Consider the following 24,991-nt stretch of genomic DNA (forward strand, 5'->3'; position numbering starts at 1 on the left):
GCTCCCGCCCCAGCTCGCGCAGCCCGGGCGGGCGCCGGCCGCTGGCGCCGCTACTGCTGCCGCCCCCGGGGCGCGAGTCCGCCTCTCCCCGCCCGGGGACCCGGCAAGGGGCGGGCGCAGCCCCAAACAGGCCGGGGATCGTTCCTGCTTCGGTCTCACGCTTCCAGGAAAGTTTGTCCCTTTGCACTCCGCCGAGCTGCTACGGGAACCCCGCCGCTACGAGGTGAGAGTTGGGGGAGGGGGAGGGGGGACAGGACACCTACGGAGGAATGCGTTTGGCTTGGGGGAGCCGAGGAGGGGAGCGGGGGTCCGGTGTGCACGACCCGGCGGGGGCCGGCTAGACGCGAGAGTTGGGATCATGTGCTATTTGTCCCGCGGAGGCGCAGAGAGGTGCCAGGCCTCGGGCAGCCGTCGGTGGGCTGGACAAGAGAACTGGGTTCTCATGGCCGCCCGGCGAGACCTGGTTGGGGGCTGTTAGAGAACTGCATGATGGGCAAGGTGCAGGTGACCGGAGGTCCTTTTAGGGTCGGTCGGCCCCACCCCAGCCTCGGGCTCTTCCCTGTACTCACTGTGCCCTTAAAGCTGCATTGGCAGGCCCTGTACCTACCGCCTATTTCCTTACCCCACTATCCCCTGGCCGTGCCCCTATTTTAGTAGCTGCAAAGGCATACTATTGTGTGTTGCCACCCGTGTCCTTCCCTCCCCTGGTCAGGGTCTGGGGGGGAGGGGGTGTCAGAGCTGTTCTTCCTTAGCCAGCTTCTGTGATTTCGGCTACTCCCTTCCTGTCCTGGGACAGACCAGCCCTTGCATCCCTCCCATGCTCTGCCTAGGAAGTAGGCTGGTGAGGTGAGGCCTAGCATGACAGAGGTTAAGAGGTCTTTGAGGCCATAGGTGAGGACCCGTCATCTCTGGACCCTTTCCATAGTCCTCACCCTGTTGTCTGTGGGTGTGGGCTGCCCAGACTCTCCCTAGGTGTGGGCACCTGATCACCCACATTCCTAGGCTCCAGCCTGGCACCTTCCCCTGGGCAGTGGACGCCATAGCACTAGTCCCAGGCTGGGGCTGAGACCAGTCTTCTTCCTTTCTCCTCTCATCCCTTTTAAGGACCACCCCACTCCCCCTCCCCCCACAGGTATTCTGGGTCCCCCAGGGTGGAGCTCTGGGGCTTGGTATGATGGATACAGGATGACCCCACCCTCCCCTGCCCATTGTCCTGGATCCTGAGAAGGAAGTACTGGGGGCTGGGCAAGGGGTTTGGGACCCACAAAGCAAGCCCTGTGGATCCCAGTTCCAGACTGAACCTCCAGCCCTTGAATTTTGCCATCAGCTGTCTCTGCCTCTTATGTGGAGGTTATGGGCTCTAGGTGGAAACAGGTTTCTACTTCTTGCTTGCTGATCCTGTGGGGGAATTATAGATTAGGTTTTATGTTGGATTTTCTGTCTTACCATCTTTCTGGGCTCCTGATCTGTGCTTTGGTCTGTGCCTGTTTGACATCTCTGGGTATTGGTATCCTTGGTGTCTGTCCTTTTCCTCCTCCTATTCTTCACAACATGACCTCAATCTTGCCTTTTGTCTTATTTCTCTCATTTTCTTGGTGTCTGTGACTTTCTGTCCCTCCTCTCCCCCTTCCTGCCACCCTCAGTGTCTGCCCATGTGTGCCTCTCTCTGAATTGCCCTCTGTCCAGCTTGTCTCTCTCTTTCTCTCAATCTGCTCCCCCCTCAATGTGAATGTTCAGTACACTTGTGAGTGACAAGGAATAAAAATATCACCGTCCCTGCCCTTGGATTCACATTGCATTCAGCCATTTCAGAGGGGCAGCTATCCTTACCTTTTCTAACATTTCTCCAACCCCTTGTCCTTTAAATACAGAGCCCCAGACAGACTTCTGGAACCACAGCTGCCTCCTAACCATTCTTCCCCCACACCCAGGGTTTCCCCAACAGTTCCTGCTGGTGTGGCCAGGCCCCAAGTGTAGAATGGGGCTCTCCGTTCAAGGGCCAGTGGCAGCCAGAACTGATACAGCCCCCTTAGTCTGGGGCCAGGACGCCAGGTAACTGGGATGTTGGCCCAGGACCCTGTGAGCTGGGATAGGGCTAGGGAGAGAGGCAGGAATACTTTGGGAGCCACTCAAAACAGTGAGATTTGGGAGGAAGGCTGAGGAACAGCTTGGAAAGGAAGGGGCTGGGTAGCTAACTTGGAAAGGGAGTGGAGAGATGGTTTTGAAGAGAATCTGGGATGCTCTGTTTCAGTCCTCCCAGTGACTCTGACCACCCCTCTTTTTCTGTCCTCCAGCTGAGGAGGGCAGGAGTGTCTGAAGCTATGGCTGGTGCCTCAGTGAAAGTGGCAGTGAGGGTTCGACCCTTCAATGCCCGTGAGACCAGCCAGGATGCCAAATGTGTTGTCAGCATGCAGGGCAACACCACCTGTGAGTGAGTCCCAGGGGCTTGGCTGGGCACAAGTGGAGAAGGCCAGTACTGCTGGGCCAAACTGGGAGAAGGGCTATGCTGGGCAGTGAGCAGGTGCTAGTTGTAAGTGTGGGGGTGGGGCAGACTGGCCTTTCCATGTTCCCGGCCCTGGAAGGGAGGGGGAATATTGGCTAGCAACCATTCATTGCCCAATCCAGGGAAGCAGCTCAGTGGGGGCAGGTCCTAGAAAGCCAAAATTAGCTTTGATGACTGGAGCGGGTAGGGAATATTAAAAGGGAGGAGAGAATGAGCTAGGACAGAGATGAGGAATGGGATGCCTGGATCCTAGGGGCTTGTAGGGGAGTGGGCAGAGGTTGGGAGGGAGTACCTGACCTTTACTTTTCCCTCCTTTGGTTTCCCCTATCTTCTTAGCTATCATCAATCCCAAACAGAACAAGGATGCCCCAAAAAGCTTCACCTTCGACTATTCCTACTGGTCACACACTTCGGTGAGGTTGTTGGGCTAGGGGAAGAGCTAGATCATCAAGGACAGGCAATTTAGGTCTTGGGGAAGTATTTTTGGGAAATAGGACGTCCAGGGGATCAGTTGGTTCTGGATTGGGAGGACAAGGACCCCCTGGGTGAGAGTGGGACCAGGAGGAGGGAAAGCGGACTCCCTTGGGGTAATTAGGACCAGCAGAGACAGGGTAGGATTCTCAGGGATAATTAGAATGATGATAGGGTGGGGGTGGGAGGCACACAGGACCTTTGGGCAGTCATTCATGAGAGACCCTTGGGCTGTAGACACAAAAAACAAAAGTCATCCAGAGTTCCTGCTATCTTTTTCTATTTCCTCTAGGCCGAGGACCCGCAGTTTGCATCTCAGCAGCAGGTATATCGAGACATTGGGGAAGAGATGTTGCTCCATGCCTTTGAAGGCTACAATGTGTGCATCTTTGCCTATGGGCAAACAGGGGCTGGGAAGTCCTACACCATGATGGGGCGCCAGGAGCCAGGGCAGCAGGGCATTGTGCCTCAGGTACATGCTGGGGAGCTGGCTGAGCCCCAAAGGGGAGGAAGGACATGGGTATAAGAGTTATGGGCAGGGACCTGGCTGTCTGAGGCCATTAGTGATTGGGAATGTGAGAGGATGTCAGGATCAGCGGCAGCCCAGGACCCTTTAGAGAGGGAGGCTTTACCCCCACCAGAGACAAAGAGGCTCTGTGAAATGAGCCAAGGGTTTGGCATCAGAGGGCCTTGGGTGTAGGCTCTGATTGTAGTACTACTGTTTTACTTTGTTTTGTAATTATTTGTGAGCATAATTCCCCTGTGGGCTTCTGTTCCACAGATAAGCTGTAACTGTAGAAAGAGCGAGTTGTGGATAACTGAGAGTTGTCTAAATGTTCCCTGGCCATGCAGGACAGTGACCTGAGCACAGGCTAGGGAGCAAGATCACTGGGTTTATGTCTTGGCTCACTGAATACTAGCTTATGACCCCAGGCAAATGTGATTCTCTCAGATCTTATTTTCCCATCTTTAAAATGGGACTAACCTCTCCTGCAAGGCTGTGGAATGGGTGAAACAGACACCTGGGACAGGGCCTGCCTAGGATGGGTGCTGCAGGTGGGTCATGAAAAGGACCTTGTCTGTTCCCTCCAGCTCTGTGAGGATCTCTTCTCTCGTATTAGTGAGAACCAGAGTTCCCAACTCTCCTATTCTGTGGAGGTAAGCTCCAGTGTTGGTGGGGGACAGGGAGGTGGGAAAGTAGATTAAGACTGAGGGCAGTCTCTGGGGTCAGTCTGGGATGGAATTCTGGTTCTGCCAGTGACTGACTTTGGGCAGTGAGTGCAGCCTGCAGCTCCTGAGTGTTCATCTGTGAAATCCTATGATCTGCACCTACCTCCTAGGGTTGGTGGGAAGGTCAATGAACCACATCAGCAAGGTCTTAGCACCATGCCTGGAATGTGTGTGCTATAGTTACCTGGGTCCTGTGCAGAGGAGTTGAGGGTAAGGTTTGCTGGCTGTCCTCACTTATTTGCTTCTTCCATTCAGGTGAGCTACATGGAGATCTATTGTGAGCGGGTACGAGACCTCTTGAACCCCAAGAGTCGGGGGTCTCTGCGAGTCCGGGAGCACCCCATCCTGGGCCCCTATGTTCAGGACCTGTCTAAATTGGCTGTGACCTCCTATGCAGACATTGCCGACCTCATGGACTGTGGCAATAAGGCGAGGTGAGGCAGGCTGACAGAGTGGAAGGGAAGGGAGCAGGGTTGGGAAAGTGAGGGGCAGGACCCTGTGACTGAAGGGGTTCCCCTCCAGGACTGTGGCTGCCACCAACATGAATGAGACTAGCAGCCGTTCCCATGCTGTCTTCACCATCGTCTTTACACAGCGCTCCCATGATCAGCTCACTGGCCTGGACTCGGAGAAGGTGGGGACCCTCACAACATGGAGACAGTGATGTGATGGATGGGGCTAGGGCCATCTTTCCCACCTGTGCTGGATGTTGTGCCTCCTCAGCTCAGGACTTCCACAGCCTCTTTTAACCTCTCTGTCATACCAGTGCATGACAACCTCGTGTTTGCTTATCTGTCCTTACTAGACTTCTCAGAGCAGGATTTGGGTCCCATTGTGTCCCTTGTCCTAGCACACAGTGAGCCTATAAATATTTGTAAGTGGTTAAATGAGTGAACAGTTCCTCGTTGTTACCACTAGTCATTTTCCTTTGTCCTCCCTTGGTTTTCTCTAGCTCATACTAATCACCCATATTTCTCCTGGCTGCTCCCCTGATTTGCCTTCCCATCCATCACCCATCCCAGTCACCTCCTTACTCTTTCTTTTGACCCCAGGTCAGTAAGATCAGTTTGGTGGACCTTGCTGGGAGTGAGCGGGCTGACTCCTCAGGAGCCCGGGGCATGCGTCTGAAGGTGAGGGTAGTTTGGAGGGTGGATGGGGACAATACTGGGGGCTGGTGGGAAGGTCACTAATCATCACGTAGGACTCTTGCCAGTGAAGGTGGGAAGAAGTGGATCTGATTGGGAGAGGAGGATTTCATCTCCACATTTCTCATCCTTTCCCAGGAAGGTGCTAATATCAATAAGTCCCTAACTACTCTAGGGAAGGTGATCTCCGCCCTTGCAGACATGGTAAGACCTGGAGTTGGGAACAAAAGAGGTTCAAGGAGAGGGGACACAGGCAGTGGCCCACCCTGATTGCCTTCCTTTTCCCATCTTCTAGCAATCAAAGAAGCGGAAGTCGGATTTTATCCCTTATCGGGACTCTGTGCTCACCTGGCTGCTCAAGGAGAATTTGGGTGAGAAGCCCCTCTTCCCTCTTTGCTGACCCTGCCACCATCCCATCCTTTGATAAAGTCCCTTTGATAACAAATCCTCTTGCCACCCCTAGAATCCCAAATTTAGTTAGTGTTGTCCCATTGTCTGTTTCCCTGACTTATGGAACATCCTTTGAAGATTTCCTAGCTGAAGTCAAGGACACATCCTGCAAAGCTGAGGGCCTCACTTACCTGCCTACCTATGACTCCTCCCTGACCCTACACCCACTGCTGACTTCATCCCCCTCCCACAAACCTGTGACCACCCCACAGATATCTAATGTCTCCCTGATCTCCCTCCTCTCCACAACCCATCAGGCTGTATGATTGGCTCTACAACTCTTAGCTTCCCCCATCCTCATACAGTGACTCCACCAGACCCCTGCCTGGACATCAAGGCCCCCCTGGCCTCATGTCTCATCCTGACCTTTTTAGGCTCCTGCTCAGCTAAAGCTTTACCATCCTTTCCATTCACAGGTGGGAACTCACGCACAGCGATGATTGCAGCCCTGAGTCCCGCTGACATCAATTACGAGGAGACTCTCAGCACCCTCAGGTGGGGCTTCAGCTCTGGTAGGGATGGGGCAACACAAAAAGTGCCAGGAGCTCAGAAGCTGGTTGCTCAGGACCATGTTCCTGAGGCAGAATGAACACCAGCCCTGCCAAAAGTGTCTTGAGCTGGGAGGGACAGCAGGGGTGCCTGCCCTTACCATTTCTTGCTGCTCACCCAGGTATGCTGACCGCACCAAGCAAATTCGCTGCAATGCCATCATCAATGAGGACCCCAATGCCCGACTGATTCGAGAGCTGCAGGAGGAGGTGGCCCGACTGCGGGAGCTGCTGATGGCTCAGGGCCTCTCAGCCTCTGCTTTGGGAGGTAGGGGCTCCAGGGGAGGGGCAGCTCAGGGATGCCCCTTGGTCCACCCTGTCCTTCCTCACTTGCCTGTGTACAGTCCTGGGGTCTGGGAGGGACAACCCACCATGAAACCCTTCATGTGTTCATGTGACACAGATATGGAGAGGGCACTTGTGTCTTCAGATGTTACAGAGCTGGATAGAACTAAGTCTCTGGGAGAGAGTTAGGATCCAGAGGAACTTTGACAGTCTTCTGGAACTAATAAAATGACAAGTCCTGCATTTATGGTTCACACAGTAAATTTTTAGGTGGGTGCTCTTGAGCCATGGCTCCAGCCCCTCACACAGAAAATTGCTAAGAGGCTTCTGGAGTACCTGCCTCGCAGAAGGTCTTACAAAACATCAGGGTTTGTTTTCATTTTTGTTGTGTTTTGTTTTGCAGTACTAGGGATTGAACTGATAGCCTCAAGCTTACTAGACAAGCTCCCTACACTTGAGCCATGTCCCCAGTCCTTTTGCTTTTAGTTTGTTTTTCAGATAGGGTCTTGCACTAAATGTTTTGCCTGGGCTGAACTAGAACCATGATCCTCCTGTCTGCTCCCAAATAACTGGGATTGCAGGTGTGCGCCACCATACTTTTTACTTTTTTGAGACAGAGTCTTAAACTCTTGATCATCCTGCCTCAGCCTCCCTAGTGCTGGGATAACAGGTGTGTACCACCCCACCCAGCAACATCAGGGTTTTAGTTGACCATAAGCTTACAGTTGACAATGGAATAATTTGTAAAATGCAGTGTTTTGCCTCACTGATAAGAAGCAATGTCTGTGTTAGGTCAGGATATTAAGGGGCACGGTGGAGGAATATGGATGTTTTTGGGAAGAGTAGTAGGATAAAGTAGGTATGATATTCACCTTGCAGTGTTTGAGGGGCTGTCTCACAGAAGGAAAAGCAGTATAGTTTCTTACTCCACAGGGCAGAATTAGAAACAGCACACATGATGTGAGGCAGATTTCAGCTCAACACAGCTAAGAACTTTCTGAAGGTGTGAGTCATAAACAATGGAAAGAACTGGCTGTCTTGTGCAGTAATGAGGTCTCCATCCCTGGAGTGCAAGCAGAGACAGGGTTCTCATTTGTCAAGGCTCCTTAGGAGGGCTCCCTGCCTGGTAGGAGGTTGCCCTCTGTGTTGCTCCTGGCCTTCTCTAGTCTGGTCAGTGCCATCTTTCCTTAGCTTTCTTTTACCTTTCTCCCTCCTAGGCCTGAAAGTGGAAGAGGGGAATCCTGGAGGTGCTCTCACAGCTGCATCGTCTCCCCCTACCCCAACTTCACCCTCATCTCCCCCTGCACATAATGGGGAGCTGGAGCCCCCATTCTCTCCCAATGCTGAGTCCCAGATTGGGCCTGAGGAGGCCATGGAGAGGCTACAGGTGGGAACTTGGAGGTGGCAAGGAGTGGGCGTCTGGTTGCTGCTGGGAATTTACTTCTCTAAAGCCAGGGCTGAAGAGGAAGAAGGCATCCTAGGAGTACTGTGGGCCTCCATGGTAGGTATTGGTCCCAGGCTGTCCTGATCACTGCCTGTCCTTGTGCCCCTAGGAGACAGAGAAGATTATAGCTGAGCTGAATGAGACCTGGGAGGAGAAGCTGCGCAAGACTGAAGCCCTGAGGATGGAGAGGTGTGAGGGCCGGGTCCAACAGCTGGAGGCTTTGCAGGGAAGGTCATGGGTAGTGATGATGAGATTGACATTTGTCTTTCCTTTGCCCACAGAGAAGCATTGCTGGCTGAGATGGGGGTGGCCGTCCGGGAGGATGGGGGAACCGTGGGCGTTTTCTCACCAAAGAAGGTGTGTGAGCGATCGGGTGAGGAGACCTAGGGAGCTCTCTAGATGCCTAGAAAAGAGGGTTGGTGGTGGCAGGGTAGGAGAACCAACCCTGACTCTTCCTCTGTGGTCTCTGACTTATCCCTTCATTATCTCTGTCCCCTTCTCTGACACCTGTCTGTGTTGTCTGGCCATCCTTGCCTTCTCCTTCCAGCAGTTGGCCAGAGAATCCAGTGCTTGTTAAGTGCCTGGGGCCCACAGAAGGATGATAGGGTCCCTGCCCCTAAGAGACTGAAAGCTCTGCTTAGAATCTGGTCCTTATGTGTGTATATGTGAGTTCATGAGGGAATTTATCTTGGGATTCCTTTTTTTTTTGGTGGGATAGGGGCTTGAACTGAGGGCTTCACACTTGCAAAGCAGGTGCTCTATTGCTTGAGCCACACCTCAGTTCATTTTGCTCTGGTTATTTTGAAGATGGAGTGTTGTGTGCTGTTTGCCCCTGCTGGCCTGGAACTTCAGTTTTCTCAATCTTAGCCTCCCAAGTAGCTAGTATTACAAGTGTGAGCCACCAGCCCCACCTTACCTTGGGATTCATGAGAAACTACACATAGTGGTTACCTTAGGAGAACTGGAAAACTGGAGGTTGGTTGGGTTAGAGGCTTAAATGCTGTATGTTTTTGTGTTATTTGACTTTTGTACCCTGTGTGTGCTTTCTAAAACGGTAACTCAGGAAGATGACTGGGAAAAGGAGGTAGAAGAGGAGTGAGTACGTGGCATAGGCAGTGACTGTAAGCGTGCTGGGGTTAGCTACTGATGGAGTCAGCATGACTCGGAGATGAAGCTGCTGGATTCTTGGGGAAGGTAGTTTGGGAAGTGCAGCCTGAAAGATGGGACAGGATTTGGGGTAGGAAGAAGTAGGGATAATGTGAAGCTAAGCAAACCTTAGGGTACACATTAGGCTGAGTATGGCACATTGGTGCCTGACATGCCTGCCAGGCAGTAAGTGCTCAGTAAAGCTTTGCTGAGAGGAAGGAAGCAGGGCAGGAGTGGTTAGGCTTAGTTAGGGGCAGGAATGCCATTTAAAATACTTAACCAACTGACACTGAACCAACAGTCAGAATGGATGCTAACTGTAGAGAGTCAGAACAGCTGCCAGGCGTGATGGGTGCACACCTGTTATCCCAAAGCTCCAGAGACTGAAGCAGGAGGATGAAGAGTTTGAGACTAGTCTAGGTTACATAGCAGGACTTGTCTCAAGAAAAACCAAGGTTGAGGATATAGCTCAGTAATAGAGTGCTCATCTAGCTTGCACAATGGCCTGGGTTCAATCCCCATCACCATTAAAAAAACAAGGTCAGCCCAGCTGACTGGTGTATACTGATAAAGGACTAATGTGGAAGCAGAGCAGGAACTTCCACTCCCATCAGGGAACCAGCCAGCCTGTCTGGTCCATGGTCCTGTAAGGTCAGGCCCTAAATCAGACACACTGATCAGGCAAGGTACAGCCAGGGAGAGGTAGGGAGTTACTGGAAGGAGGCCCCAATTTATCTTGTAAGGCAGGCCCATCTGGAAGAATGAGTAAGTAGGGTTCACAAACCCTTGTTCTGAAAGGAGGGAAGGGCTTTGCATTGCCTGGCCTAAGCCACAGCAAGGGGAAGAGGCATGGGTGTATAATTAGGGGTGAAAATCCAGGCTGAGGGGCCTGGTCCAGGGCTGGGTACCCAGGGCTTTGAGGTCCTTCCGAAGAACCTAGACCTTTCTGTGCCCCAGTGACATCTTGAAAGCCAGGACTGTTTCTGGCTCTCAGCCTGGCTTCCAGCCACTTTTGGGTGCCTGTATATGGGGCCTTCCTATGGGGCTTTCCTACCCCGTGGCAGGGTGGAGAAAAGGTAGAAAGGAGTAGGAAACTGATTAGGTGGGCTTTTCTTCCATGGAGGACTTGACACAGTATAGAGATGCCACCTATTAAAGCCCAGAGACCAAAGTGGGGAGGGGTTCTTATTAATTCTGGTAAAGGTAATACAGACCAAAAAAGCATTAAATTGTACTAGAAGTGGATACAGTGAACGTAAGCTCCTTCCTTTTGACCCTTAGTTTTTTTCCTCCCAGAAGCAACCTACATTGTCAGTTCCTAACATGTTCTCTTAGAGGTAATCTGCATGCATGGGCATGTGTTTTATACGTAATTATATGTGTATGTACACACAGCCTCACTCTAATAATAGTGATTGCAGACCTTGTTATTTTAAAGGTTACTTTGCTTTTTTCATGGTGTCACAATATTCTTCATGTAGATTTATTTATCTAGCTTCCTACTGGTGGGCATTTAGGTTTTTTCACATTCTTTGATACTACAAACCATGCAGCATTGAGTAGTTTTATAAATAGGGGTTACCCATAAGAACAAATCTGTAGAAGTGGATATTTTGAGTCAAATGGTAGCCATTTAAACTTTTTTGGTGGTATTGGGAACTAGGGATTGAGCCCAGAGCCATGTTATGCCACTGAGCTATATATCCCCAGTCCCTTAAAACAAACAAACAAAAAACTTTGAACTTTCAATCCTCCTGTTTCCGCTTCCAAGTAGCTGGGATTATGGTCATGTACCACAGCTCCAGGTTCTATTTTTTTTTCTTTTGGATACTGGGTTTTGAACTCAGAACTTCAAGCTTGCTAGACAAGTGCTCTACCAACTTGAGCCACAATCCCAACCCCCAAGCTCTAAAATTCTGATTGCTAAAGTACTAACTCAAGTTAATAATCATGTCAGCAATTATTCCCATGAACAATATGTAAGGGGGCCCATTTTTCCTCACCCTTTTCAGCATTCTGTGTTAATCAGACTTTATTGATCTTTGCCAGTGTGATGGTGAAAAGGTGTCTTGGGATAGTTCATATTTACATTTTTCTCAAGGTAGTGAGAATAAACATATTCTCAAATGTTTAAAAGGCACACAGCTGGGCGCCAGTGTCTCACACCTATAATCCTAGCTACTCAGGCAGAGATCAGGAGGATCAATGTTTGAAGTTAGCCCAGGCAAATAAGTTCGAGAGACCCTATCTCTGAAATACCTAACACAAAAAGGGCTGGTGGAGTGGCTCAAGGTGTAGGCCCTGAGTTCAAGCCCCAGTACTGCAAAACAATAAATAAATAGAAAATAAAGGGCACACATATTTCAGAAGGGCTGTTAGATTCACTGGGGAAATGGGCTTGGTAGTTTTGGTTCTAGCCTAGGAATGGTCAGGTGGAGAGTTGGGCCCTGGGGCAAAGCCCGGTTTGTTTTGGAGAAAGCCAAGACCGTTTGGGAAAGGCCCTTCTTGTGGGACCTCTACCACCGGTCCTAAGAACTTCCTTCTAAAATTGGTGATTTTTAAACCTTGCCCCTAGCTTCTTTCCCTGGCTGAAGAGGGCACAGGACTAGCCTGTGGGTTCCCCACCCCCAGCCTGGGCCAATTTGGCTTCCCACTTATCTACCTGACATCCTAGACTTCTAGATAAGGTTTCATTTGAACAAAGAGTTGCAGGAATGAGCAGAAATTGAAAAGCACTGCCCCAAATCATGTTCCCTCTCCCCAGGGATAGATCACTTTCTGCTTCGAGAGCCCATCAGTGTCATTCATTTCTAGAGCAGGTCTGACACTGTGTAGGGAGGGACATGTGTGCCCCTTGAGGGAACTGTGGCAGCAGCAATCGTGGTGCCAGGGAGGAGCAGTCTGAATACCTCTGTTACCGACTGTGGATGCAGCCCTGGGTTCCCACTGTGCAGTGTGAATTCCAAAGAAATCTGGGGCCTCCACTCCTGTCTGTTTTCCTTCTGCCTCCATGCTTCTGTCAGACTCCTCCCTTCCCCTGGAACTCTTCCTTTTGCATGTCCACTCCTTCATCCTCAGAGACCAGTCCCCATGTTGCCTTTCCCATGAAGCCAATTCTCTGATCTCCCTAAGCTTTGTTCTTTGTACTTTGTTCCTCTTTGCTTGTGAGTTGCTCCCAGAATACTCAACACCCTGGGAACAAATGAATGAATAAATGAACTAAGCAAGGTCATAAGAAGATTAGAAACTCCTCTGTCACATGTGTGTTTTTCCTGTTTGTAATGAATGGTGTTTCCACACCAAGTCTTTTTTTTTTTCATTTTTTTATTATTCATATGTGCATAAAAGGCTTGGTTCATTTTTCCCCCCTGCCCCCACCCCCTCCCTTACCACCCAGTCCGCCCCCTCCCTCTCCCCCCGCCATACCCAGCAGAAACTATTTTGCCCTTATTTCTAATTTTGTTGTAGAGAGAGTATAAGCCATAATAGGAAGGAACAAGGATTTTTGCTGGTTGAGATAAGGATAGCTATACAGGGCATTGACTCACATTGATTTCCTGTGCGTGGGTGTTACCTTCTAGGTTAATTCTTTTTGATCTAACCTTTTCTCTAGTACCTGTTCCCCTTTTCCTATTGGCCTCAGTTGCTTTTAAGGTATCTGCTTTAGTTTCTCTGCATTAAGGGCAGCAAATGCTAGCTAATTTTTTAGGTGTCTTACCTATCCTCACCCCTCCCTTGTGTGCTCTCGCTTTTATCATGTGCTCATAGTCCAATCCCATTGTTGTGTTTGCCCTTGATCTGAGGTCCACATATGAGGGAGAACATACGATTTTTGGTCTTTTGGGCCAGGCTAACCTCACTCAGAATGATGTTCTCCAATTCCATTTACCAGCGAATGATAACATTTCGTTCTTCTTCATGGCTGCATAGAATTCCATTGTGTATAGATACCACATTTTCTTAATCCATTCGTCAGTGGTGGGGCATCTTGGCTGTTTCCATAACTTGGCTATTGTGAATAGTGCCGCAATAAACATGGGTGTGCAGATGCCTCTGGAGTAACAGTCTTTTGGGTATATCCCCAAGAGTGGTATTACTGGATCAAATGGTAGGTCGATGTCTAGCTTTTTAAGTAGCCTCCAAATTTTTTTCCAGTGTGGTTGTACTAGTTTACATTCCCACCAACAGTGTAAGAGGGTTCCTTTTTTCCCGCATCCTCACCAACACCTGTTGTTGGTGGTGTTGCTGATGATGGCTATTCTAACAGGGGTGAGGTGGAATCTTAGCGTGGTTTTAATTTGCATTTCCTTTATTGCTAGAGATGGTGAGCATTTTTTCATGTGTTTTCTGGCCACACCAAGTCTTGCCTCCCTAAGTTGGCTTTGATTTTCTTTCTGATAAGGACAGTCACATCTGGGTTTGACTCATCTTTGTCCTGCCTGGCACCTCTCTGAAAGCCATATAAATCCTTGTAGAGCAGAGGCAGGGAATGTTGTTGGAAGGGTTAGGAAAGCTTCATGGAGGAAGTGGTATTTGCCACAGACTGGTATGGGGGGGGTGGAGACTTGAAGGAATTGAATGATTTTGACAGGTGGGGGTGGTAGTTGGGTGAGGAAGAGGCTGTTCCAGGCATGGGAATGTGGCAGGGTGAGCAGCTCATGCAGCAGCCAGGGATACAGAAGGTCTGCTTCAGGTAGGTGCTTAGTAGTCCACTGGGAAGGAGCACAGAATGGGGAGAGGGCCCCAGATGTGCTTGGACATGTAGGCTGGGGCCCTGATGTAGAAGTCCGGGGAGACTAAGGTAAAAAGCAGGGCTCAAGACAAGTGGGCATGGGGTGCCAACAGAGAAGATGTCAGTGGAAAAACAGTAGTACCACCATGGTATGATGTGGGCAGGAGGTCAGGCAGGCTTGAGGCAGGATGGTGCAGAGGGGTGTACAAGTATGGGCTGAGGCCACAGCCATGGATTAGGGGACTTCTCCTTATATCCCAGAAAGGAGCATGGCAGAAACAAGGCCTGTTGCTACCTGGAGTTTTGTATCTGGGGTGGGTGGGGTTGCCCTAACAAATAGAAGTTAGGAAAAGGTACTTTGGGGAGGGGAATGGGCTACATTTTCAGCACAGAGCAGTATAATGATCAGCCAGGTATCTGGGATGGATTTAGTCAAGAAGGCCTTAGGCAGGGATAGCCAGGGAAACATTGTGTCGTCTGCCAGGGGCACAGATTTTCTCATTTTCTTTTATTTTATTATTTTAAATTTTTGTGGTACTGGGGCTTGAACTCAGGGCCTATATCTTGAGCCACTCCACCAGCCCTTTTTTGTGAAGGGTTTTTTCGAGATAGGGTCTCCAAACCTTGATCCTCCTGATCTCTGCCTCCTGAGTAGCTAGGATTATAGATGTGATCCATTCGTGCCCGTCCTCTTGTTTTATTTTTAAGTTGAAGTGTCACTTTTTTTCTGGAGATACCAGGGTTTGAACTCAGGACTTTGCAATTGCTAGGCAAGTGCTCTACCACTTGAGCCATATTTCTAGTCCTTGAAGTGTCACTTTTTATTTTTAAATTATAGTTATAAAACTAACCCATGCTCACAAGAAATTCAAGCTGTAACAAAAGATGAGATGTACCATTCTTCTTACCCAGTCCCTTCCCTTCCCTTCTAAAAGTTGCAAGATAGGTTTTGAGGGAAGAAATGACAGGACTAGGGGACAGAGGAAAATAAGGAAGAAGAGAACAGTGCAGTTGGGTTTCAGGGCTTCCTTCCTGTCCAGGCTCCTGGTGGATTGAGACATCTCCAGAGAGACAGGTCTCAAGAAGAGATATTGACCTGGGAGGGGTGGGTGCAGGGGTGGTTTTGTGTAGTCTTTATGAGGAGAGCGTGGTTGATGTGAGAGGTGAGAACCAAAGAATCAAAGGTGCTCCTCAGGAGGAGGGAGGGTGGGGGAGAGCACCTCAGTGATGGCAGGATGAGCAGCAGTGATGGCTTCTTTGTGACCATCCCTCTCTCTACTCTCAGACACCCCACCTGGTGAACCTGAATGAGGACCCACTGATGTCTGAATGTCTGCTTTACCACATCAAAGATGGTGTCACCAGGTAAGTGTACCAGTGGCCTCTCCTTTTTGCAGTGTGGCTGCGGAAGGATGGCTGCATAGGTGACTCCCTTTCCTGGTAGTTACTGGAGACACCTCAGATCTCTGAGCAGCTGACTTCATAGCCCCAGTTGCTCTCTCAGCACACAGTAGCAAGTGCTCTGCAACTGAACTACACCTAGTCCCTTCATGGCTTCTTGACAGGTTGCTGAGCCTGCTTGCTCAGTAGGTATTCTCTATCCCCCAGTTTGGTAAGGCTTAGGACCAAACAAGTCCAGCACTGTGGGGATGGCTCTGGATTTACTGGAGCAGAAGAGTTGGTGGGAAACAAGACTACTGCATTCTTAGCTCCTAACACCATTACCTTGGCATCCCTTGCTGGGACCCTCCATGGAGAAAAGTGAATATGGCTTGGCTCCATGTTGTCAAGGGACAGTGCCCACATAGCAGGCCCTGAGGTGGAGGGTAGGTGGCTTCACCAGTTGATACTCACGAAGCCCTGGGGCTCAGTGCCACCTGCAGTTAAAGGAATGAGGCGCTCCCTCCTTTCCTACCACAGGTGTTTGTGGCTGTCTTGGGCAATCATTGTATGGAGAGACTGAGTCTGAGAGTAGTGGGAGGCCACGGCTCACTTTCTCCCTTTGCTGTATAATGTGTGACTCAGAACATGGGCTTTAGGGTCAGGAAGACCTGAACCAATCCCAGCTTCACTACCACTCATGTGCATGACTTTGGCAAGCACTTCCCTCCCTGAGCTTCCTCATCTGAGATGAGAATAGTTGTGTTCATTGAGTTGGATGAGTTGGTGCCAAGAGGATTTGGCAAATATCTGAGATGTGCTCAGAAAATGTTGGCTGTTGCTTCCCCAGGGTTGGCCAGGTAGATGTGGACATCAAGCTGACTGGACAGTTCATCCGGGAACAGCACTGTCTATTCCGCAGCATCCCTCAGCTGGACGGAGAAGGTAATGTCAGGGGAGGAGGGTGAGAGTGGAATGGTCTGACAGAGTTGGGTCCCCCGTTCTACCCCATAGAGGCTGGGTCAGCCACTGGAGAGTGCAACCATATACTGGGGGGTAGTGTGCATCCTCACTTTCAGCAGAATGTCACACTTGTGGGTAAGCAGTGGGGGTACCAAGGACCTGGCTCATTGCATGGTCACAGAGTGGTAAGGGTCCCAGCAGACATAGCATTCCAGTGTGCCCGAAGGTGGGATTTTGGTAAAGAAGAAATACTTTCTTCCGCCTTGATTTTTTTTTAGCCTCAGATAGCACCCTGGTCATTACGTATGAAACCCTGTATTTGTTTTAGTGGGATACCTGAATTTATCTCTGTACGGAAAACCTGCATTGATCCAGCTATGACATCAGAGGCTTCTGAGTGCAAAAGGGCCTGTGCACCTGTGTGGTTCTAAAGTTTTTGTGGTGATGTTAGCCCTTAATGTGGGCATAAAGCTTTTAGGAGTCACAGGCTCTGAGGGTGCGTTATTGTGGTAGCCTGTCTGACTTAGCAACAAAACAGTACTCTTGCAGTTCAGGGTATTTCTGGGTGGTTTTTTTTTTTTTTTTTTTGAGGTGGTGATCAAATACAGAGCCTCGTACATGCTAGGCAGGCACTCTACCACTGAGCCACATCCCCAGCCCAAGCACATTTTAAAAAATTAAAAATAGTTTTGACCCAGTACACCAATAATAATTTAAAAAATAGCTTTGAGTGTGGTGGTACACCTGTGGTTCAAGCTACTGTTAAAGCTGAGGCAGGAGGATTGCTTTAGCCAGGAGTTTGAGGCTAGCCTAGGCAGCATAGAAGACCCTGTCTAAAAAGAAAAAAGGAAAAGACACTCTCTTGTGGCTTGCAGCTCAGATTTAAGATGTACTATTTGGGTTTGATTTTGGTTCAGGGTCAGCAGATTAACACAGTTCTTCTGGTCTGGTTCAAGTCTCCAATGGGCAGCAAAGTGCTTCTGGCATTTTAGGCTGAAAGCTTTGAATTGGTTGAACTTAGTGAGTTATTGCCAAGTTCTTGTTCTGCTGTTACCTTTAGTCATCTGGTGGGGGAGATAACAAAGGCCTGAGGGGTGAATTTACCATCCATCCAGGACTTCATTGTGTTTGGGGAAGTGACAGACATGTGCAAGACCATTAAGTAAATCACAGCAAAAGCAGCTAATGTTTCTGTGCCCTGAACAGTGGGGTAATAAAGGTTTAGTCCTTCTGGGCTCTTACTCTCTTGACGGACTTGAGACTTCACCAGAGACAGGCAGAGAAGACAGACAGCATGGATGTAGAATATTTACTATCTACTCATGTCTTTGTGTTCTCTCACACAGCTTACAGGTAAGGCTCTGAGGTTAGGTGATTTGCCCAAGATGACACAGCCAGAAAATGCTACAACTGGATTTCAATACAGGATGGCAGGCTCTAGGACTGTGCTGTGGGCTCTGCCCTGGGCTGCCTGTTGTCATGAATTCAAGGATGGAGAGGAAGCTGTTGTGTCAGACCAGAGCAGTCATTTCCTCACTGGCCTGGTTTTTGTCCATAACACCCATCCTGTCCTTCAGAGGGACTTGAAATTATCTGCTTTTAACAGTTATTAGAATTAAATTACTTTAAATTATTTTGTTTATTGTTTGTCTTACCAACCCCTGGGATTTGGGATTGTTATCTCTGTTAGGTTTCCAATAGTGCCTGGCATATGGTAGGGGCGTAACATATTTATGAAGTCAGAGAATGCATTTCGGGGCATGTGGGAAATAAGGAAGTAAAGGGTGGGATAAACTGGTGCCTGTCTTATCTTTCTGTTGCTGTTCCTGGACACACAGTGATGCCTTTGCTGTCTCTCCCAGTCCTCCTCTTCTCCATCATTTCTGCCATTGAAATCTGAGTCTCCCTTGGAGCATTGGCTGGAAAGTTGCCACTTTCACTTAAACCTATTTAGCCCTCTTCCCCAAAGCTGAGTTCTCTTCTGTCTTTGTTCTCCCTCTGTGCCAGTAGTCCTCTTCTCTGGCTGCTGTTATAATTCATTCTGGTGTCTATGTTTCTTTCTTACTTAATAGTGTAAATAATAATAAAAAGTCATGTTTGCATATTACTTTACGGTTTATTTATTTGAACCTTTCAGCATTATATAAAGGCTTTATTATCTCATTTTATAGAAGATCCTATAAGTTAGATGACTTGCTCAGAGACTCTGGCTAAGGGTCTTTAATTTGGATGTATTTGTTGTACAGGAGGATTCTTTGTGACAATTTGAATAGGCTTACATTGTACATTAGTTAGATTGCTCGCACAATCTCTCTCTCCACAACCCCCTCCTGGGTCCCTCAGCTTTAATAGGGCATCACTCCTCAAGGGCAGGGAGCTGCCTCATGCATCTTTGTGTACCCAGCAAACAGCAGGCTCAGTGATTTGATAGATATTTGGGTTTGGTTAAAATGTGTCATTTTTCTTGACAATGACTTGAGAAGATCAGTCAGGTGGCAGTTTGCAAGATGCATTTTGCAAAGAGAGGTGAACTAGGAGTCTGCTGGAAAAGCAGGCATGGACATCTGGAAGACAGAAGTAGCAGGGCAGCCTCTGCCCAGTTGAACATGAAAAATGAAGCCTTCTGAGAGTGGATTTTCTGCTGGGGAGGGTAGTGGTGGGTGAGTAAGGAGCCACTGCAGTTGCTTCTGGGAGTTGTAGTTGGGACTCTAACCCTCCTTCTGCTCTTCCTTCCCCGTGCTGCCTGCCACCAGAGGGCCTGTGGCATCCCCACAGGTACTGGGGTGGGGGTGGGGGTGCTAGTGGTGCATGTATGGGTTTGGGGATAAGGCAAGGTGGGCATCTGTGACCATAGCACCTTCCCCATGATCTAATCTTTCCTCTTCCTCTCTCCCTCCACTCAGTGGTAGTCACACTGGAGCCTTGTGAAGGAGCTGAGACTTATGTCAATGGGAAGCTTGTGACAGAGCCGTTGGTGCTGAAATCAGGTAGAAGACATGTTGCAGAGGCTGGGATATAGCTCAGAGGTAGTGCACTTGCCTAGCATGCACAAGGCTCTGAGTTCCATCCCCAGCATCACAAAAAAAAAAAAAAAAAAGGAAGGGAAGAAAGGGGAGGAAAGGAGGGGCAGGGGGAGAGAGCAAGGAGGGGAGGGGAGAGGGAAAAGAAAGAGGAAGGAAAGATGTGTCACAGAGTGAGGGTCTGGGACATGGCCATACATAGGAAGCTCCAGAGCAGGGCTTTCTGGACACATCCTAGGTAAAACCCTGAAATAAATCAGAAACAGTATGAGGATATGAAGGAGCTGGGATAGAGGAGTCAAGTCTTGCTGGCTCTCTTGCCCTGTGGTAATAAGAAGAGGATGCCAAGCCCCTTCCTCCATTCCCTTTAGTAACAGGGATCAGTGCTTCCTGAGGGCAGCTAGGGGAGCATAGACTTTGACTGCTTCTAGCCTGGTTGTGATGGGACAGAGGGTGTCAGGGCCCCTGGGACTCCAGGCAAGGTCCTGTTTGCATTATGTGTGGGTGTGGGTTTGCTGCTATAAGGGAGCCAGTCTACTTTCTCTTCTTCCCATCTCCAGGGAATAGGATTGTGATGGGCAAGAACCACGTTTTCCGCTTCAATCACCCGGAGCAGGCGCGGCTTGAACGGGAACGAGGGGTCCCTCCACCCCCAGGACCACCCTCTGAGCCTGTTGACTGGAACTTTGCTCAGAAGGAACTGCTGGAACAGCAAGGCATCGACATCAAGCTGGAGATGGAGAAGAGGTGCCAGGGGGTCCCCTGAGCATTGTCCCTAAGGGCCTAGGGCCCTAGCATCCTCCTGTTGTTAGACATCCCACCGAGGTGGCTCTGGAGCCCCCCCAGAGCTAGTCCTTCCCTCTACCTAATCCCAGGTTGCAGGATCTGGAGAATCAGTACCGGAAAGAAAAGGAAGAGGCCGACCTGCTGCTGGAGCAGCAGCGACTGGTAAGGGCGCCTGGGGGTGTGGTGGTGGGGGACAGAAAATGGGGAAGAACTTGAGGGCCAAGGAGCACCAAGGCTGACATCTCTGCCCAACTCTGCTTTTGTTGGTGCATTGTCTGAGCCAGAATGGAGGTGGAGGTGAAGGGTAGGGGTGGCATCCAGGAGGAAAATGTCAGGAAAGAAATGTGACTGGGGAGGAAACCATTACAGTACACAGGAACTACAATTCCTCCTGTTGACCATGGCTCTGCAGACACCAGTTGGCCCAGTGCCACACTGGCAATCTTCACCACATTCAAGTACTGTTATTTACATAAGATTGTTCTTTAAATGGACTTTTAAGTCTGTTACCTCATTCCAAGCAGTAGCATGTAGTCATTTGCTGCATAATGATGGTTCCATTAATGACAGACTGTGTATATGAGGGTGGTCCCATAAAATTACATTGCTTGGTAACATGTAATCACCATGATTTGTGTCAGTACAGTCTATGATGTTTGCACAATGACAAAATCACCAAGGACACATTTGTCAGAATGTGTCCCTGTGTTGAAGCAACAAATGACTATATGTGCACAAAATGTGTGGTTGGTTACCTACAGCTAATACTTATGATTGCCAGCAACTGTTCTGAATATTTAATCCTTCAAATGAATCTGTATGGTACATACTATCATTGTCTCTGCTGTCTAGACCAGCAGAGGTTAAATAGGTCGCCTAAGAGGGTACAATTCCTGCCAGGCACTAGTAATCCTAACTATTTGGGAGGCTAAAATCAGGAGGATCAAGGTTTGAAGCCCGCCTGGGCAAATAGTTCATGAGACCCCCCCATCTGCAAATTAACCAGATTAAAATGGACTGGAGATGTGGCTCAAGTGGTAGAGCGTCTGCTTTGCAAGTGTGAAGCCCTGAATTCAAACCTCAGTCCCACCCAAAAAAAAAAGTGCACAGTTCTTAAGAGATGGAGCAGGACTTGAACCTAGGTACGCTGATGGTGCTTCCTATGACTTTGGGACAGGGTGGGCTCTGGAATGTCCTTAGCCCTCTCCCTGTGTTCTTTCTTTCTGGCCCCAGTATGCGGACTCTGACAGCGGGGACGACTCTGACAAGCGTTCCTGTGAAGAGAGCTGGCGACTGATCTCCTCCTTGCGGGAGCAACTACCCCCCACCACAGTCCAGACCATTGTCAAGCGCTGTGGCCTGCCCAGCAGCGGCAAGCGCAGGGCTCCTCGCAGGGTTTACCAGATTCCGCAGCGGCGGAGGCTGCAGGGCAAAGACCCCCGCTGGGCCACCATGGCTGACCTGAAGATGCAGGCAGTCAAGGAGATATGCTATGAGGTGGCCTTAGCTGACTTCCGCCATGGGCGCGCTGAGATTGAGGCCCTGGCCGCCCTCAAGATGCGGGAGTTGTGTCGCACCTATGGCAAGCCCGAGGGCCCCGGAGATGCCTGGAGAGCCGTGGCCCGGGATGTCTGGGACACAGTGGGAGAGGAGGAAGGAGGTGGAGGTGGCAGTGGAGGCGGGGAGGAAGGAGCCCGCGGCGCAGAGGTGGAGGACCTGCGGGCGCACATTGACAAGCTGACCGGGATTCTGCAGGAGGTGAAACTGCAGAACAGCAGCAAGGACCGCGAGCTGCAGGCCCTGCGTGACCGCATGCTGCGCATGGAGCGCGTCATCCCCTTGGCTCAGGTATGGCGGCTGCACCCCCAGCTCTCCCCCCTCAGACCCCGCCTCCCCCTTCTGCCCTGAGACAAATGACTGCAGTTCAACAGCTTCCCGTAGACTGTGAATCACAGGCCTCACATTTGTCACCCCAGCCTACCGTCTACGTCCTGGGGTTCTGCATCTGTAACGAGCTCCCCAGGTGTCTCTGAATGAAGTACAGTGAAGTGCAGAGTGTACGGTGGTTAAAAGTTACCAGAGTGCTCACTCAGAGCTGTCCTCTCCTGGCTGGTTGACCATTACTTTGAGGTGGACACTGTGCTGCGTGTTTTCACAATAGCCCTGTAACTGGTAGTGTTGTCAACCATCCCTGCTTTGCATGTACTCATTCAACAAATAACAAATTGAGTGCTTACTGTGTGCCATGTATTCTGCCAGTCACTGGGGTTACCTAAACAACAGGCAAAATTTCTCCCGTATTCCAGCTTACCTTTTAACGAGGGCCACAGTCATGTTTCAAGGTTGCTGAAGGCTTCCCTGTCTAGTGTAGCCTCTGCCCCCTTGCTTGCTCCACTCCATCCCCACCTCCAGCTTCCTTGCTGTTCCTTGCACTGCCCTGGCCCTCTGCAGATCATTTTTCCCCAGACAGCTGCACAGCTTGCTTCTTACTTCCTTCAGGCCTTGACTGGCATGATAACTTCTAGGTGGATCCCTTTCTATACAGCCATCCTGTGCTGGCTGCCTGTCCTACTTCACCTGCTCTCTTCTCCACCTGAAGTAGAACTCAGGAAATTCTTGGAACAAGTCTAGGCACTGGCATCACTGTATAGAAGAGTAATACATCATTGTATAGAGAGAGGCTACATGCCAAGAGTCTGACCACACAGTTAGGAAGTGGCAGATCCAGGATTGAGCTCAGACCACCTGCCTCGGACCTGTGCTGCTAAATCCCTGCCCTTCTGTCTTCTTATCTCCAAGCTCTTCTTTGGACCTGATGACATCTGGTTATCTAGGCCTTTCTGACTTAACCCTGAGGATTCATCCTTTCCTCATACCACTTCTTTTTCTCTCACCCCTTTCCTTCCTAGGATCATGAGGATGAGAGCGAAGAAGCTGGTGAGGTCACCTGGGTCCCACCTGAAGGGTCTGAGGCAGTAGAGGAGGCAGTGTCTAGTGACCGATCATCCTCTGCCCGGCCCCCCTCACCACCCCTGTCCAGCTGGGAGCGGGTGTCGCGGCTGATGGAGGAGGACCCTGCCTTCCGTCGTGGCCGCCTTCGCTGGCTCAAGCAGGAGCAGCTGCGGCTGCAGGGACTGCAGGGCTCTGGGGGCCGGGGTGGGGGGCTGCGTAGGCCCCCGGCCCGCTTTGTGCCCCCACATGACTGCAAGCTCCGCTTCCCATTCAAGAGCAATCCCCAGCACCGGGAATCCTGGCCAGGGATTGGGAGCGGGGAAGCCCCAGCTCTACCCCAGCCCACGGAGGAGGTGACTCCCCCTCCGGCCACCCCTGCCCGCAGACCTCCAAGTCCTCGCAGGTCCCAGCGTCCCCGCAGGAACTCCCTGGATGGAGGGGGCCGATCCCGGGGAGGGGGTTCTACACAGCCAGAACCCCAGCACTTCCAGCCCAAAAAGCACAACTATTATCCCCAGCAACCCCAACCCTACCCAGCCCAGCGGCCCCCAGGGCCCCGCTACCCCCCATACACTACTCCCCCACGAATGAGACGGCAGCGCTCAGCCCCTGACCTTAAGGAGAGTGGGGCAACTGTGTGAGTCCCACATCCTGGGCAGGGAGGGCTAGATGCTGGCCTTGCTGAGAGAAGGAGGAGGCTGGAGGCACAGCTTCCCCAGAAGCCCTGGGGCAGAGAGGCCAGAGAGGAAAGAAAGGTCTGAGTAGGTGATAGAAGACGTGAGGAGCCGAGCCGGAGGCTGAGGGAAGGAAGAGGGCACGGAGTTGCCTGGAGCAAACCAAAGTGAAGGAAGAGCAATAGGAAGCCGCCTTGGGGCCCCCCTTGCAGAAGGGGTCCCCACAAACGCTGCTATGGGTGGGTGGGGGGCTAGGGGCTGCATAGCCAGTGTTTGACTCTTGGGTGCAAAAGGGAGAGAACCAAGAGTGAGGTGGGTTCTCCTCCCCAGCCCCTGTCTGTCTGTCTATCTGTGGTGGGTTTCTGTTTCCAGGGAGGTGTGGTGGGATCCTAAGTCATTCCCCTCTCCTTCCAGACCTCTTGCTATATTTGGGAGTCCTGTCTGGTTTGGCTGGAGTCCCATGAGGATGTGGGATCCGTTAATAAAGGGTAGCAAAGAGGGAGTCTGTGGCTTGTTTGCTTGGGGCTGTAATAGTGGTCCGGGTGGCGAGTGGGCAGCACAGCTCAGTATCCAAGGCCCGCATCATTTCTGCACATGCATGCTTGTGTGTCATTACCGCCCTGAGCAAGTGTTTCTATCTTGTCTCCTTGAGCTTAACAGTCTTTTCTCTTGAGGGTATATAGCCCATCCATTCTTTCATTCTTGCTTACCCAGTGTCTTCATCTATGTCCCCAACTCCACTTTTCAATGTCTTAGACAAAGTAGACAGGGAGAAAGTGAGGGAAGGTAGAGGGGCTACAGCCTACAGAAGGATCCGGGGCTCTGGAGTTCTGCTTCACTGACTTGGCTCTTTTTTTTTTTTTTTTTTTTGCATGGTACTGGGGCTTGAACTCAGGGCCTACACCTTGAGCCACTCCACCAGCCGTTTTTGTGATGGGTTTTTCAAGATAGGGTCTCATAAACTATTTGGGCTGATTTTGAACCTCATTCCTCCTGATTTCTGCCTCCTGAGTAGCTAGGATTACAGGTGTGAGCTACTGACACCCAGCTTGCCTCATTTGTTGGAAGCTCTTCCAAGTAGCCCCAATTCCCTTGGGAGTGAATGTGCTCTACAGGCTTACCACATCCAGCCGTTTATTTTCATCCTGGTAGAGTTACCTGCCTTTCAGCGAGCTGCATTCAGCATTGCAAATAGCATTTTGTCTTAAGAACTATTTTAAAGCTGGATGTGGTGCCACATGTCTTTAACTAGAGGCTTAGGC

General features: G+C 50.4%; 2 protein-coding genes across 10 annotated transcripts in view; one reads left to right on the top strand and one right to left on the bottom strand.

Annotated features, from left to right (window-relative positions):
• Kif1c (kinesin family member 1C) lies at positions 1–24,227 on the top strand. 3 transcript variants are annotated; one of them, XM_074047095.1, is made up of 23 exons: positions 1–223; positions 1,872–2,052; positions 2,295–2,427; positions 2,840–2,916; positions 3,267–3,446; positions 4,067–4,132; positions 4,460–4,638; positions 4,727–4,838; positions 5,257–5,334; positions 5,488–5,553; positions 5,645–5,720; positions 6,216–6,294; positions 6,470–6,615; positions 7,850–8,019; positions 8,186–8,265; positions 8,358–8,433; positions 15,240–15,319; positions 16,185–16,279; positions 19,201–19,284; positions 19,878–20,064; positions 20,193–20,265; positions 21,337–21,951; positions 23,013–24,227. In XM_074047095.1, the coding sequence occupies exons 3-23, from the start codon at positions 2,322–2,324 to the stop codon at positions 23,694–23,696; spliced, it is 3,309 nt and encodes a 1,102-aa protein (XP_073903196.1). In that variant the 5' UTR covers positions 1–223; positions 1,872–2,052; positions 2,295–2,321; the 3' UTR covers positions 23,697–24,227. The 3 variants fall into 3 exon arrangements, with proteins under 3 accessions (XP_073903196.1, XP_020016854.2, XP_020016853.2); XM_020161265.2 differs by having other exon boundaries at positions 1,932–2,052; positions 2,295–2,431; XM_020161264.2 differs by having other exon boundaries at positions 1,932–2,052.
• The window catches only part of Inca1 (inhibitor of CDK, cyclin A1 interacting protein 1), a 51,850-nt gene that overhangs the window by 6,701 nt on the left and 20,158 nt on the right, over positions 1–24,991 (bottom strand). For 2 of the 7 annotated variants that reach the window (XM_020161273.2, XM_020161272.2), the window contains exon 1: positions 264–693. The exons of 1 other annotated variant lie outside the window; for it this stretch is intronic. Coding sequence is in view for 1 of the 6 variants with exons in the window: in XM_074047103.1 (XP_073903204.1) it covers positions 1,447–1,449 (3 nt within the window). In the remaining 5 variants the exon portion in view is untranslated. Of the gene's footprint in view, positions 1–263; positions 700–1,446; positions 1,684–24,991 lie in introns of those variants that run through there. 4 more of the 7 variants (XM_074047103.1, XM_074047099.1, XM_020161274.2 and 1 more) reach the window with 4 other exon arrangements.

This window comes from Castor canadensis, chromosome 11 (genome assembly GCF_047511655.1).
Source record: "Castor canadensis chromosome 11, mCasCan1.hap1v2, whole genome shotgun sequence".
NCBI lineage: Eukaryota > Metazoa > Chordata > Mammalia > Rodentia > Castoridae > Castor > Castor canadensis.